This window comes from Herpailurus yagouaroundi, unplaced genomic scaffold (assembly GCF_014898765.1).
Source record: "Herpailurus yagouaroundi ecotype Mexico unplaced genomic scaffold, PumYag 140, whole genome shotgun sequence".
In the NCBI taxonomy this organism is placed as follows: domain Eukaryota; kingdom Metazoa; phylum Chordata; class Mammalia; order Carnivora; family Felidae; genus Herpailurus; species Herpailurus yagouaroundi.
The window spans coordinates 58,181,834-58,202,332 of NW_024412395.1; the positions used below are offsets into that span (position 1 = coordinate 58,181,834).

Below are 20,499 nucleotides of genomic sequence, written 5' to 3' on the forward strand. Positions count from 1 at the left end.
TTATTAGTTTGATGGATGCAAGTTTGAAATTAATGACCGAACTGAAATATTAAAAGTATCTTTAGGTTTTTGTTCTCCAAGCTTATTCTTTTGACAACTCTTTGATATATATCTGATAAATTAGATTACAATAAGAATGAGATGCAGTATAATATATGTTAATCTGTTAAACAGTTACCTTGAGGTGTTACATTAGTTTGGTTATTTTTGTATATTTTTCATAAATACATATGAAATATATTAACAGTTTGTTCTTTAATTACAGTGGGTTGGCAATTGGAGAAGATAATGGACAGAGAGGTTATTTGCTGACCTATGTCATTGCGTATATTCGAGTAAGTTATCTCATATTTCCTTGTCAGTTTATATTGCAAATAATCCTTTTTCTTACTTTGAATGAATAAAATTATTTTCTTAAGTTTTAACTTAGTATGATGTAGCACATCATTTGACATGAATGTAGGACTAGCTACAAACCTTCAGAATCCCAATTAAATCTTCCATATATTGCTTTTGAGGAATTTGAAGATTATATAGATCATTCTCCTCTTTAAAAGAATGGTGACTTTCTCTGTCTGGAAGTTGAACATGCCATTCCTAACATTGCTTGGTTAGAATCGAGCTGTCTTATTTAGCACCATTTCTCACTTGATTCATAATCAAGTTTTAAATATGTATAATCTTTCTTTAACTCATTAAAAATTGGTATTTAACTTGATTCTAAGTAGTAGTTGGTTCACTGGTGATGATTACTATGTAGAATTAAAGAAATAATTTGTCTGTATTTGGGCTCTAAAATTTTTCTAATTCCACATTTTCTACTTGTGAGAAACTTTATTAGTCCAAGAGTCTACTATACTTGTTGATATGAAAGTATTCTTTCAAAAGTTTATTTACTTATTTTGTTTTTCTACCTTGGCTGTAATAAACTCAAGTTTCTTAGTTGTTTTCTGCTATTGTTAGGGTTATATTTTTTAAATATTGCTTTTTTATGTAATTTGAAAGGTCTTGTTTTAAAACATCATTTCTCAGATATCCTATTGAGAATATGACTTTCCCAAATACTGCATTTTCTAATTTTTCACTTGGAAATTGTTCTGAAGGAAATACTTACATAAACTTATATAAAACTTGTTTTTACTTCTCTAGAAAGCTTGAATTGTATTCTTATTTCAAAACTAATCTTAGGTAAGATCTAAATTTTAGGTTGCAGTGAATTTGAAGCATATGCATTTTTCTGGGCACTCCATTCCCCCACGCTGATAAGGGAAATTACATTTATTGCTTGTTTGCTATGTTAAAAATTGTAATTAAGAGATTTACAGATCATGAAAAGTAATAGATGATTTTAGGTCTTACAATAATGTTTACCTCCATAGACTGTTACTACCTCAGGGTCTCCCATAGTAAGCATTTTGGTTATCCACAAGTTTTTGTTTGTTGAGCATTTTCTAAGTATATTGACCATTTTCCCATATTACTAAATTCAGAATTCTAGAAAATGATGTGTAACTGTAACAAATACAGCTTACACACTGTTAAAACTGAATCAGAAGCAGTATTGAGATGGGAGGGATTGTTTTATTTTTTATTTTCCCAGTGCTTAATACCTTTGTCACCACATATGTGTTTACTGCGTAAATGAATGCACAAGAAAAAAGCGACACATTTTAGATCAGTAATTTGGGGATTTTTCCTGCCAACCAGTGGTAGAGTTGAAGTGAATCATCTTACTAGAAGTGAAAACTTAACATTTATTGATTTTTCTGCTTATAAAATATTCTTTCTATCTTTGCATCTCGGGTGGCTTATGAATTGCTCTTTCCAGTTTTGATATTAAAACAGAATTGTATTCTGGGTATTATAAGTTACTTATCATATAAGCATTATATCTTATGTGTTATAAAATATATTTTCCTAGCAGAAGTGCTTCCAGATATCCTATCTTATTTAGTTACTACAAAGAGAGGCACTATATTTTCTAATTTGTTTTTTAAAGAAAAGTTGATTTCAGGAAAGGGAGATCTACCTTCTTCCTTTAGTCCCCCCTGCTCCTACTTTCCTGCTGCCCTGGTCCTTCCATCCTGATGACCACTTTTTAGTGTTGTTTAATTTACTATTTAGGCTCCAAAAAAAATCTGTTCTGCTAGTATCCTCTACATGTACATAGACAGTTCTCAGAGGCTCCATTCCTTGGAGAAATATTTGAGTTCCTGCCATGTATCAGGCACACTGCCTGGTGCCAGAGATACAAAAGAGAACAAGACAAAGTTCCTGTCCTCCTGGAGGTTGTAGCTCACACTCAAGGCCACTTACCATTGCTTTTATGGGGTGGAGAGTAAAGAACAGTGGAGGTTAAATTAGAAACATGTGATATTAACAATTACGTGAAATACTAACAATATGACAGTATTCTTGATTCTTCTGCATCTGTCATAATTTCTTGATTTTTGTGTCTTTTTTTTAATAGGACTTGGGTTTGGAATACTATATATTAGGAGAGTCTTTTGAGACTTCTGCTCCTTGGGACAGGTAAAATATAATAAAATGTCTCATATTATGCTATAGGAGTTATTGAAATAATATATCTTTGTGCACAAATATACAAATTTTGGGGCGCCTGGGTGGCGCAGTCGGTTAAGCGTCCGACTTCAGCCAGGTCACGATCTCGCGCTCCGTGAGTTCGAGCCCCGCGTCGGGCTCTGGGCTGATGGCTCAGAGCCTGGAGCCTGTTTCCAATTCTGTGTCTCCCTCTCTCTGCCCCTCCCCCGTTCATGCTCTGTCTCTCTCTGTCCCAAAAATAAATAAATGTTGAAAAAAAAAAATTAAAAAAAAAAAAAAAACAAATATACAAATTTTAAAATTTTTATAAAGAAACATTGAAACAAGGTGATCACTTTTATTTATATTAACACCTTCATCAGAATGTCATATTTGCCAGCTTTTTTTTTTTTATTTAGACAGATTTGTCCATGTCCCATAGAAGGAAGGTGTTATTGAAGTCTATATTTTAAAGAATCTTAGTGAGCACTTAAGTGTCAGTCTATAGTTTTACTAGCTTTGATTTAAATTCTTAAATGCTTAATATGCTTGAAGGTTCTCTAGAACATCCCCCAAATATAAACCCAGGGTTAAACTTCTTTTGTAATATATGATTTAGCTTTTGATTTTGGATGGTTACTATTAAGCAAGATCTTAACTTGTATTTAAGTGATTTCTAAAAGAAATCCAACTTAAGATATTATGTATAATTTCTATTTTTATGTTATGCACATACACATATACACAAATGTTGGTATACAAATATTGGTTAGGGAATTAATAATAAAAACCGATGAGGAAATGTGAAGTGGTTTTATTAAAAATGGACTCATAAGGGGCGCCTGGGTGGCTCAGTCGGTAACGCATCCGACTTTAGCTCAGGGCGTGATCTTGCAGTCCCTGAGTTTGAGCCCCGCATTGGGCTCTGTGCTGACAGCTCAGAGACTGGAGCCTGTTTCAGATTTTGTGTCTCCCTCTCTCTGACCCTCCCCCATTCGTGCTCTGTCTCTGTTTCAAAAATAAATAAACGTTAAAAAAATTTTTTTTTTTTAAATGGACTCATAAGTTAACTCAGTAATAAAAGCTGTTAAGATTGTTAGTACATTTTTATTCTGGTATGCTTTACATTTTATGTTTTCTTTATAAAATTTACAAATTAGGGGCGCCTGGGTGGCGCAGTCGGTTAAGCGTCCGACTTCAGCCAGGTCATGATCTCGCGGTCCGTGAGTTCGAGCCCCACGTCAGGCTCTGGGCTGATGGCTCAGAGCCTGGAGCCTGTTGCCGATTCTGTGTCTCCCTCTCTCTCTGCCCCTCCCCTGTTCATGCTCTGTCTCTCTCTGTCCCAAAAATAAATAAACATTGAAAAAAAATTACAAATTAAATCAGTAATAAAGTACATGACAAATTCCCATGAATCTACCTTTTAGATATTACATATCTTAACATTTTTGTTCTACCCTAACTCTTTTTTTCCCTTCCCCAGAGGACTTTTTACTTTCTGCATTCATTCTTTGTCTACTATGGGTTATGACTTTTGGTGCATTGATGTTCATATTCCATGCATTGTAAAACAACAGTTTATAGTATCAATCTGTTATTCACAATTTTTGATAACAAAATTTTAACAAGGGGATAAATCTTGTAAAGAAAAAAAAATTATCAACTTACTGACATCTGACTGTTTTATACAGGTTATATATTTGGTTTCTTTTCAATTAAAACAACTTCATCAGCTAAATTTTTCATAAATAAAATGAATGGAAAGCAGCTACATTCCTGATAGAAACTTTACTTGTTACCCATTTAACAAATTGTTTTTTCTCTCTAACATTTACCTAGGTAGAGACCATGTTTAGCAGAAACCCATGGAGTCAGAGTCTTCAAGTCTCACACGTTATTAGGTTGCTTAGCCTTTTCATGTATAAGTCTCTTAAGGGGTTATTTGCCTTACTAGTTTTTGTGTATTTCTCAGTAGTCCTACCAAAATAACTGTATCTGTTGAGTGCACAATGAATATTCTGAATAGACTCCTATGAATGAACTTGGGAATAATGTAAGAATGTAGCCTATAAAATTAGCTGTCTAAACAGTCTGAGTTGGAGATTTAAAGATTTTGGAGACATTAGCATGAGGCTTGTGATTAAAACCAAGGGAGTAGATACAAACCCTTATAGCTAGTATGGATGAAGAAAAAAAAGAGGACCTAAGAAGGAAGTCCAGGGAACCCCAAAATTTATTTTGTTTGGATATACAAACAAGAGCTAGCAAAAGAGAATAATATCTCGAGGATTTGGAGGAAAACCAGTGATGTGAAAGAAGCCCAGGAAAATTTTTTTCAAGTAGGGAATTGTCAACAGGGTTAAATTTGCCAATAGGTCAGGTGAAAAGTTAAATGTATACACAGTTATGTTTATCTTACATAGAATGATTGGTCCAAGTGGACTGTGTTGGCTTTTGTACAAGTTCTATGCCAGAATACTTCAAGAACTCCCCTCTGGGGGCACCTGGGTGTCTGAAGTCAGTTAAGCATTCAGCTCTTGATTTCGGCTCAAGTCATGATCCCATGACCATGACCAGAGCCCTGCATTGGGCTCTGTGCTGAGCATAGAGACTACTTAAGATTCTCTCTCCTTCTGCCCCTCTCCCCCAGTCTCTCTCTCTCTCTCTCTCTCTCTCTCTCTCTCTCTCTCTCTCTCTGAAGTAAAAAAAAAATTAAGAGAAAAAGAACATCCTCTGTACAAATCATTTCTAGAAAGTATCCTATTAAGGGTTTTAACCATTTGGTCATGTTATTTGTCCCATCTCCTCATTATTATTGTAAATTATCATATATTATTATGTAGCACTTAAATTCCACTTTCTAGAGTCATGATAAAGAACTTATTTATAAATTTATAATATTCATTAATCCCTGTAGCTATTAAAGCTTACTTAGTAGGTTTTATTTGTGTTTGAAGTATTTGTTTTACAAGTTGGATTTTCAAAATAAAGACACAATAAATTCCAATAATCTAAATACTTTAGTAGGAGATATTTTAAAAGCATGCATCCTTACCATTCCATAGGTGAGGCATAAATAACACTGATAAATTGTATTTGTCTACACTCTCATAGAATTAAGCACAATTTAACTGAAGAGAATTGTTTTGTAAAATTAGAATTTATAAAACTTTCAGACACATATATTAAAAAAATAAAATTTGACATGCTAATAAAATAGCTAACAAACCATTAAACCCCTTTCCATATTTATATTTTAACCATATATTCTTTGTTCTTATTGGAAATATGGATAACTTTAATGTGTCTTATAAAGCATAATCCATGTAAATGTTATGGTTTTTATCAAATTGGCTCTCACACAGTCAAATCAGTCTTTAGACTAGAGATGGCCCAGTCTTTTGTGCTTCTTTGTTACCTTTTCCATTCTCCTGATTCTAAACAACTAAGATTTGAAACACAGAATCAGCGTCAGTATGTTGTCAGGATGTTTATTGAAGAATTAGATGGCTTATATGTACCTTAGGAGTTTTATTTTCCAAATGAAACAATATATAGTAATAACAAAATATTACAGCTCACATTAAAAAATAGATTAATCTTTTGTCAGCCAAATCTTTTGTCTCTGCATCTCCGACCTAGAAGCTGTGATTGACATCTGTTTTCCATTTTAGAACTTTTTCCTGAGCATGTTCCCAAAGTATGAATGCATCACTGTTAGCTCTCTTGCACTCCAAAATAGGGCCTTAAAAATTATATCAAAAACTAAACAACAAAAGAAATCAGATGCCTTTATATTTTAAAACAGTGGTATCTTGGAGTCAAAATTAAATGGTGAAATATAAATAAAGTGTTCTAGTTAATAGTGATGTCCTGAAGTCAGTTTCTTAGTTTTGACAAATCTGTCATGGTTATATATTAACATTAGAGGAAACCAGGGAAAGAGGAACACTGTCTGTCTTTGTGACTTTCTGTATCTAAAATTATTTCAAGGGGAGCCTGGGTGGCTCAGTCGGTTGAGCGTCTGACTTTGGCTCAGGTCATGATCTTGCAGTCTGTGAGTTGGAGCCCTACGTCAGGCTCTGTGCTGACAGCTCAGAACCTGGAGCCTGGTTCAGATTCTGTGTCTTCCTCTGTCTTTGCCCCTCCCCCACTCATGCTCTTTCTCAAAAAAATAAATAAACGTTAAAAAATTTAAAAAATAATAAAATTATTTCAAATAAAAATTTATTTAAAAGATAGAAAAAGGGGGCGCCTGGGTGGCGCAGTCGGTTAAGCGTCCGACTTCAGCCAGGTCACGATCTCGCGGTCCGTGAGTTCGAGCCCCGCGTCAGGCTCTGGGCTGATGGCTCAGAGCCTGGAGCCTGTTTCCGATTCTGTGTCTCCCTCTCTCTCTGCCCCTCCCCCATTCATGCTCTGTCTCTCTCTGTCCCAAAAATAAATAAACATTGAAAAAAAAAAAAAAGAAAAAGGATTAATATTATTAAATATTATCAATCCCCCCATTCCCTTTATGAACTATTTCTTATCTGTTTTCACTGACTCTTAATACCAGTCTAGCACAGCTTTATACATTGCTGACATCCAGTTAACATCCAGTAAGTCTTTGTTAAAGTAGATTTTAGCTCAGAGCTTGACAAAAGGCTATTGAACATTTGGTATAACCTCACGATTATTGACTAAATTATTTTTATATTAAGGGAAATATCTTAGACATGGACACAGATTGGTATTCCTGTAAACCCAAAATTGAATTTTCATTAACATGTTCATTATAGCTTTTTAAAAAAGCTTTTAAAATATTGTGATTAAATTAATTGTGAAATTGGGTTTACCTAAGTGTAGGAAACTGCCTTCAGGAAGCTTGAGTGTGCTCTTCTGACTTCTGTCTTTTCTATGGCAAAAAAAGGGAGAACTTTGCCCCTTTGAAGCTATGAATGGAAGACTCAATTTGAATGATCAACGCTCTTGTTCATTCTTGACGGAATAAGTATGAAAGTTTCTTAGAATTTCTGACTTGAAAGATGCCAGATAAACTAACATTTGTTAGAATTTTGTAATTTATTTGAAAACTTAATGTTGTATTCAATTTTGTTTTCTAGGGTTGTGGATCTCTGTAGAAATGTAAAAGAACGAATAACAAGGGAATGCAAAGAGAAGGGTGTTCAGTTTGCTCCTCTTTCTACATGCAGGTGAGGTTTTTTGTTGTTGTTGCTCTTTTACTGCTTATTCTGGGGGGAAAACATATTTTAATTAATGGAGAAATGTAATTCACGCCACCAGAAGAATAGCTTCAGTCTGTTCCATTTAGCAAGCTTTCCTTTCCTAAACTTCACTTTTGCCACCTTCTTAGGGTTGTGCCACTAGGGTTTTAGAGCAGTCCTGAGCCCTTTAGGAGTAGAATACCCTTCCATAAGTGAGCCTTCTACCCCTTCAGGACAGCAGGACAGTGAAAAGCCAAACCTTGGAGCCCCAGGAATAAGTAAAGGAGTGCCTTTTAATTCACTGAAATTATAAATCATGTATATATTCAGGAAACTATAATTTAATACATAATCAACGTAGCCTTTTCTTCAATAGACAAAAAGCACTTTAACCACTTTATTAGTTACTGATTCAATGAATGGGCATGGAGTAAAGGAATGAGTAGAGCAAAATATGCAAATGAAGATTAACTCTTTACTTTCAATAGATCTTTCTGCAGTAATGGAAATACTCTTTATTTGTCCTGTCTGGTATTGGTGCCACAAGCCACATGTGGCTGTGGGGCTGTCGAAATGTGGCTAATGTGACCGTGGCACTGAATTGTAAATTTTATTTAATTTCTAATAATTTAAATTTAAAACACTGCATGTAGCTGGTATCTTCCATAGTGGACAGTTAAACTGCAAATCTTGTCCTCTTTGTTAAATGGCAGCAGTCTAAAAGGAGGTTTTCTTGCGAAGGAGCACTTTGTATTCAATCACCTGATAATTAAAAGACCTGTATAAACACAAGAAGATTAAATGTATCAAGATTAAATCAAACATATGACTTATCTATAAAGTTATAGAATTAATTGGAATGGAGAATAAAGGGAAATCAGGACAGATTATGTGAAGGGGATCTTTAAAGTAGATGGTTCAGTCATAATCTAGCACTTTAAAATTTATTAAACATTCTGTGTTGTATAACTGCTTTTTTTTTTTTTCCCATGTGTCAGGGAAGGGGGTTTCAAGAATATAACTCAATTAATTTGTAGAAACAAAAAATTTTCAGTATAAGCACAAATGCAAATTAAGTAATTTGGGAAATAATATAATATCTTTATTGTTAAGTGCACCAGATGCTGACTCTGAAACAGCAGATATGCCTCACCAAAATGGCATTTCTGTGTATTTCTATTCATGATGCTTGTTCTGATTTGCCTGGGATCACTTAATCTCAGCCTAAGAGGGCAGACTTGGGCCTCTTTCAGCCCAAGAACCAGGCCTTGCTGGCCTACTGTATTACTGTGGCAACTGCCTGCTTAGTTTTTGAATTTCTTTGTTTTGTAATACTATATGTGTCTGAAAAGTGAAAGCACTGTTTTGCTGTTTATTAAGAATTTAATCCCTTTGCGCTCTAAGTTGATTATTAGTAAAGCAGTAGTAATACCATCTACTTGATGAGACTCTTGTGAGAATGAATTGAGAAAGCATATGAAGGGCTGTATGAATGTCATTTTATTATTGTGAGGTCATTACATTAAACTTGAGGTAGACAACCTATACTAGAGCTAGTAAAGGAAATCTCAATATTTTTCTTCTCCAATGACAAATCCTCATGAAGGTATCCAATTCTTAAGTCTTTGATATTTTCATATAGCATGATAATTTGCATGTATTTGCTTTGCAAGACCAGAAATGTTTCTATATTCTTCAAACTGCTGTCTCTTCTGATTTTTTTTTTCTTCTATCTTTTACACCTTCATCTTGTACTTCCCTGGTACCATATTGTGTTTCTTAGTTCTACTTATTGCCCCCATTGGGACAGATACCTTTTAGAATTTGCTAAATTTTGTGCTTCCATTGGAGTAAGAGAGCAAAACTCTAACAAATGTGAGGAAATCATCTTTCGTATACATTAACTGTTCATGTCAACCAGAAGGATCTCTTTGAAATTGTGTTTTTTGGGGCGCCTGGGTGGCGCAGTCGGTTAAGCGTCCGACTTCAGCCAGGTCACGATCTCGCGGTCCGTGAGTTCGAGCCCCGCGTTGGGCTCTGGGCTGATGGCTCAGAGCCTGGAGCCTGTTTCCGATTCTGTGTCTCCCTCTCTCTCTGCCCCTCCCCCGTTCATGCTGTGTCTCTCTCTGTCCCCAAAATAAATAAATGTTAAAAAAAAATTAAAAAAAAAAAAAAAGAAATTGTGTTTTTTGCTTCTGTGTGGGAGAGACAGTCAGGGTTTAAAGAAGTATATTTGAGAATGAATCTGAGAATATGTAAGCTAAAAATGTGGACTTAGAGATTATTGACTGGTCATTTGATATATCTGAAGGATGAGAAAATAGGGGTCTTTTTTTATGCTAAGTGAAATTAGTCAGAGAAAGACAAAAATCATATGACTTCACTCATATGAGGACTTTAAGAGACAAAACAGATGAATATAAGGAAGGGAAACAAAAATAACATAAAAACAGGAAGTGGGACAAAAACATAAGAGACTCATAAATATGGAGAACAAACTGAGGGTTACTGGAGGGGTTGTGGGAGGGGGGATGGGCTAAATGGGTAAGGGGCACTAAGGAATCTACTCTTGAAATCATTGTTGCACTATATGCTAATTTGGATGTAAATTAAAAAAAATAAAAAATAAAGCCACTTAAAAAGAAAAAAAAAGAAAAGAAAATAGGGGTCTTGTTCTGTGCAACGAAAAGCTTATAACTTGGTAAACCTACTAGTGGCTTAGGACTAATCTTGGAGAGAACCTTTCCAAATAAAGGTGTAAGAATGTACATGTTCTTTGTTTTTTTGTTCCTTTCTTTTTTAATTTGGAGATATATTTAAAAATAAACCTTTTATTTTAAAGTCTAAGAAAAAATTTTGTGTTTGTTTATTATGAACCCAAATTGATACTTAATTCTTCTTTTGACAGTCTAGTCTGTCAGGCCTCTTTACTATAGTTCAGAAAACAGATCAGGCCTAATAATCCAAGTCATTTGTTACAAGTAAAATTTGAAACGTTTTAAATAGTAGAATCTATTTTTGTGTAGCTGAGGATTTTTTTATTTTTTATTAAATAGCAATTTAACAGATTTTTATCCCCACTTTCTCTTTCTGCCCTATCTCCCTGTTTATCTCTCCAGACTCCCCCCCTTCCATTATCAGAATATCATTGTGATACACCAGTACTTATTGAACATTATTGGGAAGTAAAATATTCTGCCTCAGGACACCTTCTATAACAACACAAGTCTTGGTTTTTCAGAAGGAGCTCATAAAGTCTAAAATAAGGATCTTCATTATGTATTATAGGTAGATGGACTTAGAGTAAATTTGAGATATGTCTTTTATTCAGTAGCTATTTTTTAAGAATGATTTTCTGATAAAAACTTATATACTCAGCTTTTATGATCATTTTATAAAACCAAAATTTTGAATGTACACGGTCTAGTTATTTGAATGGTTTTAATAAATGGGAGCTTTAAATATAGTTCTTACATCTCATACTTGATAAAAACTAACATTTCACCAGAGTTTGATTTTAGTTTAGTTTGATTTGAGCTGCTTAATAGTGTGGCCAAGGAGGTTATTGTGTGTTGAGTATAAATGTTGAATATGTGAAATCCATTTTGTAAACTAGTTTTTAAAATTTTTTTTTTTTTAACGTTTATTTATTTTTGAGACAGAGAGAGACAGAGCATGAACGGGGGAGGGGCAGAGAGAGAGGGAGACACAGAATCGGAAGCAGGCTCCAGGCTCTGAGCCATCAGCCCAGAGCCTGACGCGGGGCTCGAACTCACGGGCTGTGAGATCGTGACCTGAGCCGAAGTCGGACGCTTAGCCAACTGAGCCACCCAGGCGCCCCTGTAAACTAGTTTTTAAAAAGTTATTCCAAAACTGACTTGAAATAATTCTAACTCTCATTGAAATTGAAGATCCCAAGGAAAATAACTAGCTGTAGGGTGCATTTATTGAGTTCATTTATTTCATTTTCATTTATTAAAATGTATTTTGTATATTGGAAGATAAATTCTAACCCAAATTTTCCGAAGAAGTTTTATGGGAAGGAATTCCTAGCTAGTGTGTCTAACATAAGTAAAGTACTCCAACAACCTGTTAGAAATTAAAGAATAATACTATGACTTTCGTAGCCATGCTATCACTTGTCCAGATGATTTTTGGAAGAGGTTGGTGTTAAGGGTCTTAAATGATAAAACTGATCTATTAAAAGGTGTTGGATTTGAGTCACTTTCTGAAGTACACCCAAATTGAGGTTTTCCCAAAAATGTTTTTGTATTATTTTTACTTTATCTTTTCTTGAGATACTGATCACTGAAGCTTTGTTGTAACTTTTAAAAGCCTGCTTATCGGGGCGCCTGGGTGGCTCAGTTAAGCGGCCAACTTCGGCTCAGGTCATGATCTTGCAGTCCGTGAGTTTGAGTCCCGCGTCCGGCTGTGTGCTGACAGCTCAGAGCCTGGAGCCTGTTTCCGATTCTGTGTCTCCCTCTCTCTGACCCTCCCCTGTTCATGCTTTGTCTCTCCCTATCTCAAAAATAAATAAAACATTAAAAAAATAAAAAAAAAAAATAAAAGCCTGCTTATCTATTGAAAACTGAACTCTTTGGTATACATCCTGGATTTGTTGGAAGGTAGCAATGCTTTCTTAATATTGACTGCATTTTCTGTTTATTGATATTGATTCAAATATAAGTGATCTGTATTTTACTACTTGCTATAAATTTGTTTCATTCAGGTATCCTTTCAATTTATTTATATTTGGTTATTCCTAAATGATAGTGCCCGCATAGTTAGGATGGTTCTCCAGTTTTTCTTAAACTTTGTAAATCTGGTACTTAAAATGTAAACATTCAAGGGATCTTTTTTATGAGCGTGAATTAACGCTAGAAGAAAAACACAGCTGGCAAATTGACAGTAGCATTGTTAAACAGTTCATTTCTTCTGTTCTGAGGCACCTAACATTTGGCCTAAAAGGCCATTAAAATTTTAGATTAGATTCTATTTGTATTGTTGTAGTAAAAAGAGTATTTCCTCTGTATTCTCTCCTTCTGTTAAATTAAATTCTTCGTAGGAACCTCTGTAAATTGCATTCACAGATTTGACTATGATTATTTTGGCACTCTTCTACATTTTTTCTCGAATGTTTATTTATTTATTTTGACAGAGAGAGCATGTGCACAAGCTGGGGAGGGACAGAGAAAGGGGGAGAGAGAATCCCAAACAGGCTCTGTGCTGACAGTGCAGAGCCCTACATGGGGCTTGATCTCATGAACTGTGAGATCATGACCTCGGCCAATATCAAAAGTCAGACACTTAACCGACTGAGCCACCCAGATGCCCCTGAGGCTCTCTTAAATGCTTCACCTAATTGCATTTGGAAAGCCCAAGTATATATCATATATATGATTTAATAATCTAATGTTCTTGATGTCTTTTGTAAACACACATACAACATGCACACGTATGGGGTCCAGAGTGTAAAACCTTCAGAGACAGTACTTTAAAGCCAAATTCTGCATTTAATATGATCATTAAATTTGTTTCCAAAGTCCTTAGTAATTATTAGTGTGAAGTTGGAGAAGATGCTTTATTTATTTTACCCAGCCTGATCATTTTTGATATTTGAACATTTCTCTTGTTTCTGAGTTTGAAGTTCTCATGCCTATTTCTGTTGACTCAACGAAGTTTAGAAGACTTATAATGTCCCATCTAGTTTGTTTGGGGCTTCTTTAACTTTGCTATCTATTTCATTAAAAAAAAAAAAAATCCTCTGAGGAGGTTGGTTGTTTCAGGCCAATTAGAGAAACATTTACATTGTTTTTAAAACTTTAAACTCTTTGGGTAATAATCCAGACTTACCTCAAAAAAGTTGTTAAAAACAGTACAAATAGTTCCTGTATTTCTTTCAGCCAGCCAATCTACATTCCTTCCATGGAATTAAGAAGGTGGGTAGAGGGGCGCCTGGGTGGCGCAGTCGGTTAAGCGTCCGACTTCAGCCAGCTCACGATCTCGCGGTCTGTGAGTTCGAGCCCCGCGTCGGGCTCTGGGCTGATGGCTCAGAGCCTGGAGCCTGCTTCTGATTCTGTGTCTCCCTCTCTCTCTGCCCCTCCCCTGTTCATGCTCTGTCTCTCTCTGTCCCAAAAATAAAAATAAAATAAACGTTGAAAAAAAAAAAAGAAGGTGGGTAGAGAATGAGATTATGGTTTAAGCAAATCAGATGATTTTGCCTTTAAAGTTCTAGATGTTAAATCTGATTTCACTTAATTTAAAGCCTTCTGGGGATTGTCTGTTTGTTTTTTAGGGTGACGCAGACTTATGATGCAGGTGCATGTATCTATTTCTACTTTGCCTTTAACTACAGGGGAATAAGTGACCCACTGACTGTGTTTGAACAAACCGAGGTAATTTTGCATACATAAATATATTCTTACATTCTTTTATTAATTTAAATAAACTTTCCTATCAATTTATGAATTTTAGTTCAACTCTGTTTAATCACTCCATGACTTACCTGGTTGATAGTCAATAGAAATTAGAAACATATTTGTTGCATTGAGTCGTATATTGACTTGTGAGTCTAAAATTAATATTATCTATAGATATTAGATTTAATATTCTAAAATTAATATTCTGTAACCTGTGATTCTTTGGTTGTTACTTACAATTTATAAGACCATATTAAATAACAAAGGACTATAGGAATTCTTGATATCACTTTGGCAGTTCACCCATTTCCAGATGCTCGCTGCAGTTGAGGTCAGCAGCCCTAATGTTCTTGGTCTGTGTTGCTGTAATATCCTCATTCTGGGTTTATAATTGTTTGATTGTTATAGCTATACATAGACTATAGAGGTTCATTTGCTACTAGTTTCGTTACATTCCTTAACTGGCCTTAAGATTCCAGTTTTTATAAAGCCTTCTGTTTGCTGGTATTTCTTGTAAGTATGCCTAAAGTTGAAGAGACAGACTGGACTGGAGGAACTGGGAGGAGACTGAGGTTTGTTAAAACCTCAGGTGTCCTAGTGTTTAAACTAGTGTTTAAAACCTAGTGTCTTAATGTTATTGCATGCCTGCCAAAGGCAGCACCATGTGGTGATTTCAGTGGCACACTTTTAGACTCAAAGCACAGACAGGGTTTGGTTGGCTCCCTCCTATGCCTCATCACCACCACCCCCCTTTTTTTTTACAGCTTTTTTGAGGTATATTTGCAATACAAGTAACTGCACATATTTAAAGTGTACAATTTAATGAGTTTTGCATATGTATACACCCAAGTCAAATATCACTCCAATTGAAATAATGAACATATCTGTCACCCTCAAAAGTTGGAGTACTTACTTCCCCATCAGCTTAGCCTTTCAGTGTTTTGGTTGACCTCTGGCTACTCAAAGGGCTGTATTCAAAGGCCCTGTACTACTATAAGAGTGAGATTATTCCTTTTTCCCCAATCCAAACTGCCATTCTCTAGGTACTACTAATTTCAAGTAATTGTTGCTTTGTTTAAAATCATTTGTTTAATTCAGTAATTTATTAAATTTAAAATAATGTTATTTAAAATAATTTGTTAGAAGGTACAACGCTGGCATATATTTGATTCACTTGAAAAACCCTAAATCCTAAGTGATGAATGTTCATATAAGTTACTTTGCTGTGAGATGTGGTCCATCTGTCCTGCCTGAGCCCTGTTACCCTGGTCTAACTCCTGTATACACACCTGAGTAATTGAGAGGTTCTAGGCACTCTAGATACTTCACCTCATGGCTGATATATACTCATGAACTGAATGTAATTCTACTTCTGTTCCCCTTTTTTTTCCACTCTGCACTTTAGTCATTCTCTGTTTTGCTGTAAGTGTTTATTTTTCTAACCTTAGTTGCTCTATAAGGAGCTTAGGACCTAACATGTTAGGAGGAGAAAATAAGGTTTGTTTGTTTTTTTACACTTCGATATCCATCGGTCTGACAAGTAACTTGTTCCAAGACATTGACCTAAGAAATGGTCTCCATAAGGGTTTTTATGGTTGATCTCTGATAGCTTTGCAAGGAATTTTGGGTCCAATACCCACTTTATGATATTTAGGGAGTAATTTAAACATCTAAGCCTCATTTTCTTTGTGTAATAAGGATAATTGCAATTATTACACAAAGCTATAGTATAAAATAAATAAGTTACTACAGGTAAATTGCTTAGTACTTTTCTGCATATAAAATAAGCAGTCAGTACATGTTAGTTACTAACATTTGTTGGTGTAGAGAGGTGTTTACTTCAGAGTAAGACTTGACTATCTTCACAAAACTTACTATTAACGATTCTGTGCTGCAGAATAGAATAAAATTGATCATTTTATCTTCTTTTTCTTTTCTAGAATCTTGAAGTGACTGTTGTAGACATTGTGACCATTCACTAGAAAAAATGTATAAAACTAGGCTGCATATTTTAATTGCGTTTTAAATGTACTTAACCAAAGGAAGATAAAGGAAAATTAGAAATCCAGTTTGTAATTTAACCTAGGAAGGACATGCCTCCTTGGGGGGCTTGGTCTTAACTTTCACTTCAGAGTGAAACCTAAGTAGCAACTATTTGTTGTGTTGTTTCCAAATACAGGCAGCTGCTAGAGAAGAAATCCTTGCTAATGGAGGGAGCCTCTCACATCACCACGGAGGTATTCTTTTTGGGGGTAGAATTTCTACTGTACCTACTATTAAAAAATATTGGTTTGATAAAATGTTGGGGAGAGCCATAGTACATAATTTGAAGGCACTTGATATTTCTTGAGAGTTTTTATGTCTGTTACTGAGGTAGCCTAAGTTGTGGTAGTAACCAACAGAAGAAATACTAAACATTACCATTTTTATTTTCAAGTATAAAACCTCTGTTTCTTTAATTTAGAAACGAAGTTAATTATTTGCCCTGCTTTAGATGTTAAAACAGAAATGAGTCAACATTTTAATTTTTGCATCATAGACCTTTCCTTTTTTTCTGTCTTGCATGTAAATCAGTTTGACTTTCTGCTGGTTTTTATACTCCCTGGTTGTAAGTTTCTAACATGTTGGCAGTATCAGGTAATAAAACAAATATAGGTCAGATCATGTTATGATAAGACTTCTAAAACTTATGTGCATTTTCAGGTTCTAGGCCTATTGGTCTTTATTTGTTGAAGACTCCAAGTTTGATGAAATGATATATTTTTAGAAATTATTGGCTTGAACTTGAATGTATCTAGGTTTGATTGCATATTAATTTATTAAGAAATTCTGCCTCATTTAAATAGAAATCTTTTACTTCTGTTGTATTTCTCATATTTTTATTTTCTATGTGGTCAGAAATATAACTGCATAGAAACGAACTCTAAACTACCTGGTTTCCTCCATTGCCTAGAAAAAGAAACTAGGTAAGCCTAAATACAAAATATATTTCATGTGTGCTGGTAAAATGAAGATGCTTTCCCTTTGCCAGCTTGTCTTCTTCTAAACTGGTAAATATTGGTGGGCTCCGGGGCTTGGCGCTGAGCCAGTCTGTTCTTCTGTGTTCACTCCCTCAGTGATTACCTCATTCCCAGGATTTAAAACACCAAGTATATCCTGATGACTTTCAAATACCAGAAAGCATCACCACCACGACATTCTAGGTCAAATCACTATTTCTTCCTGCTGAGTCTTCTGCAATAGCATCTTAACTGCTCTGTCTGCTTTCGTTCTTGCTCCCCTCAGGCCATTTCTGTTACTGCTAGAGTAATCTTTTTTATAAAACTCAGTGTTTTCTCCTCACAAGGCAGAATAAAATCCAAACTCCTTATCAGGACCTTCAAGGATATACATGTGTCTATCCGTCTGTATCTCTTACTACTTTTTTACTCTAGCGGCATTGGCCGCCTTGCTATTCCTCAGACATACCAACCACCTTTCCTCTGTAAGGCCTTTGGTGTTTGTTCCCTCTTTTTCTGATGTTCGTTCTCTTGTCCCCCCACCCCGCCCCCCCAGATATTTGTATGGCTCACTTTTGCCATGATTTAGTTCCCTGATAAAAATGTCACCTTCTTTGAGATGTCTTCCCTGTTCTCTTGTTTAGTTTCTGTGTTTCTCATTTGAATAAGTTCGATGAGGTTACTGACTTTATCTTATTTGTCACTGTGTTTCCCAGTCCCTAGAACAGTGACTGTCTCTTTCTGTATAGGAAATGCTCAATGAATATGTTAAGTGAGTGGGTAAGGGCCCAGGTGTTCACAGAATTTGGGGCAGTTTTGCAAATTCTTAAGCAGCTCTGAGTCTTTCATATTGGAATGGCTGTAGTCTCATTACTAATTTAGCTTCAAACATTTAATAATCAGGCCTTGTTTGAATATAGGGTCATGTTTAATCGTGGAAAGGCTCAGTTTGTCCCATAATATTTCTGAGAAAGTATATTAGAGCCAGTTATTCAGTAGAAAAGTAGGGTAAAATAATGTGCATTTCTCTACAACTGCACAACAGCAGCCATTTTAGTGTTCTTCCATAGATGCATTATGTATGTAAGATCCCGTTCAGACTTTGTCTTAAAGCAAATAAAAGGTCAAGAGGCTTATACACAAAGGGGAAAGAACATAGGCTGTGGAATCATATCTGTATTTGACTCCTGTGTCTTCACTTAACTAGCTCTGTGACCTTAAGGAAATAACTTCTCTGAGCTGGTGTTCTCTTCTGCAAAATAGGAATAATAGTACCTACCTTGTATATTATTATAAGAATTAAATGTAATAGTGTACGTAGAGCATCTAAAGTGCCTTGCATGTTGTAGGTACTCAAACAAAACAAAACAAAACAAAACAAAACAAAACAAAAAACACAGTAGCTTAAAAAAAATAACAATAGACAACTCCAGGTAGAAACTCTGGCTTGTATTCTTAACCATTGAAGAAAAGGTTACTGTTTATATGAAAAAGATTCATACATTCAAGGGATATGATACAATTGTCTTAACATGTTTTCAACTGTAACCTGCAGTTGGTCTCGTTCTATAGGAAGTTCTATTATATATATGAAAGAGAAATAAATTTCCTTCACACTCTTGGCTACAAAATATACTATAGAAAAATGTCTATTTTCATAAATGCCTCTCTGCTTAAAGTTAATCATCTAATTTGTAAATGTCAAATACCCTGTGCTATTCAGTATAGTTTCATAAAGCAGAAACCTTTCTATATAAATTTGAAATAGAATGGGTTTAATTGTCCTGCTAAACTTAACTAATGATAGAGCTTTTGAGAGATCACTTCTTTTTATGTGAAGAAAAGATTTTCCTTGATTTGCATCCGGAACTGAAAACTCAAGTTGACCTCTTAGTGTCATCTTTATTTACTGACCTTCAGGCAGTGTCATGACATTCTCAGTACCATTTTTGAGTTTGAGAGTAGAAGGGCTGGGGGTTGGGAGAATATTGATGCAATTTCTCTTAGAGGGTTTGGCCTGTAATTGTGATTAATAACAGTTGCTTTCACTATCTGGAAACAGACAGGCTGGTTTGTCTGCCTACAATCATGCTGTGATAAATGGAGCTATTTTAACTCTGGTTTTGTGTATCAAAGAAAACAGATGTAGTCTGGAACTGGAGGCTATAGGAAATATAAAGCCTGTTTAACTTAATCTTCGTAGTGCTTGTTTATGTAACTGACGAGCTGGTCAGTTTAAAGAGCAGAGTTTATATCAGCCACGTATTTAATTTCAATTTATGACTTTTTAAAGTTGTTCATTGGCTAAATTTATACCTAAGTCCTTGTCAGAAAGTAAAATTCTTTGATTGGATATAACCAGCCCTAGTTTAAATATTGGTGTCTTTGCCTAACCAAAATTATTTTTTATTGTTCCGAGAATAATTATAGGCTACCTCTCCAAACTTTTTTTGTAATATTAACAGAAATCCAGTAGTATCAGAAACTTCAAAAGTAAAAAGAGACTTCTCAAAAGAATGAGGAAAATTTTGGCTTTGAAGCCATTTGTTAAAACCTGTAGTGTGAAATAAAAGATATATATTGGAAAAGAAGAAATAAAATTGTTGCTACTTATAGATGACATGATTGTCTATGTAGAAATCCCAAAGAATCTACAAAAACAAAATTAGCAAGATTGCAGAGTTTAAGAGCACACACAAAAATCAGTCACATTTCTATTATTAAGAACAAACCTATAGAAACTGAAATTTAAAATACAATACCATTTCCAGTTGCTCCAAAGAAAATGAAATGAGCATATATCTAGCAAAGTGTGCACATACTTAGGCATAAATATAACAAAATATATACAGGATCTGTGCTCTGAAAATTATAGAATGCTGATGAAAAAAGTCAAAAAAGAGACCTGAATAAATGAAGAGATGGTACTGTGTTCATGGACTGATAAAAAACTAGACATAGTGAAGATGGTCATTTCTCTCCAGATTGATTTATTGATTTAATACAATTCCTATTAAAATGTCAGCAATAATGTTAGGCATAGAAAAGATGATTCTAAAATTTATATGGTGAGGCAAAGGAACTTGATAGCCAAAATAATTATGAAAAAAAAAAAAAGGCTAAAGTCATAGGAATGTATCTACCTGATTTTAAGACATTATATAGCTCCAATAATCATTACTGTGCTATTGGAAGAGAGAGACATCAGTCAATGGAACAGCATAGAAAACCCCCACAAAGAAGTCCAACTGATTTTGACAACAATACAGAAGCAATACAATGGAGGAAGTGTGTGTGTGTGTGTGTGTGTGTGTGTGTGTGTGTGTGTGTGTGTGT

At 34.9% G+C, this 20,499-nt stretch overlaps 1 protein-coding gene across 1 annotated transcript in view; it reads left to right on the forward strand.

The window, feature by feature from the left end:
• AGPS (alkylglycerone phosphate synthase) overlaps positions 1 to 20,499 on the forward strand; it is a 145,334-nt gene that overhangs the window by 114,481 nt on the left and 10,354 nt on the right. The window contains exons 15-19 of the mRNA XM_040475477.1: positions 266 to 335; positions 2,471 to 2,532; positions 7,644 to 7,733; positions 14,041 to 14,140; positions 16,344 to 16,401. Coding sequence (XP_040331411.1) covers positions 266 to 335; positions 2,471 to 2,532; positions 7,644 to 7,733; positions 14,041 to 14,140; positions 16,344 to 16,401 — 380 coding nt within the window. The remainder of the gene's footprint in view (positions 1 to 265; positions 336 to 2,470; positions 2,533 to 7,643; positions 7,734 to 14,040; positions 14,141 to 16,343; positions 16,402 to 20,499) is intronic.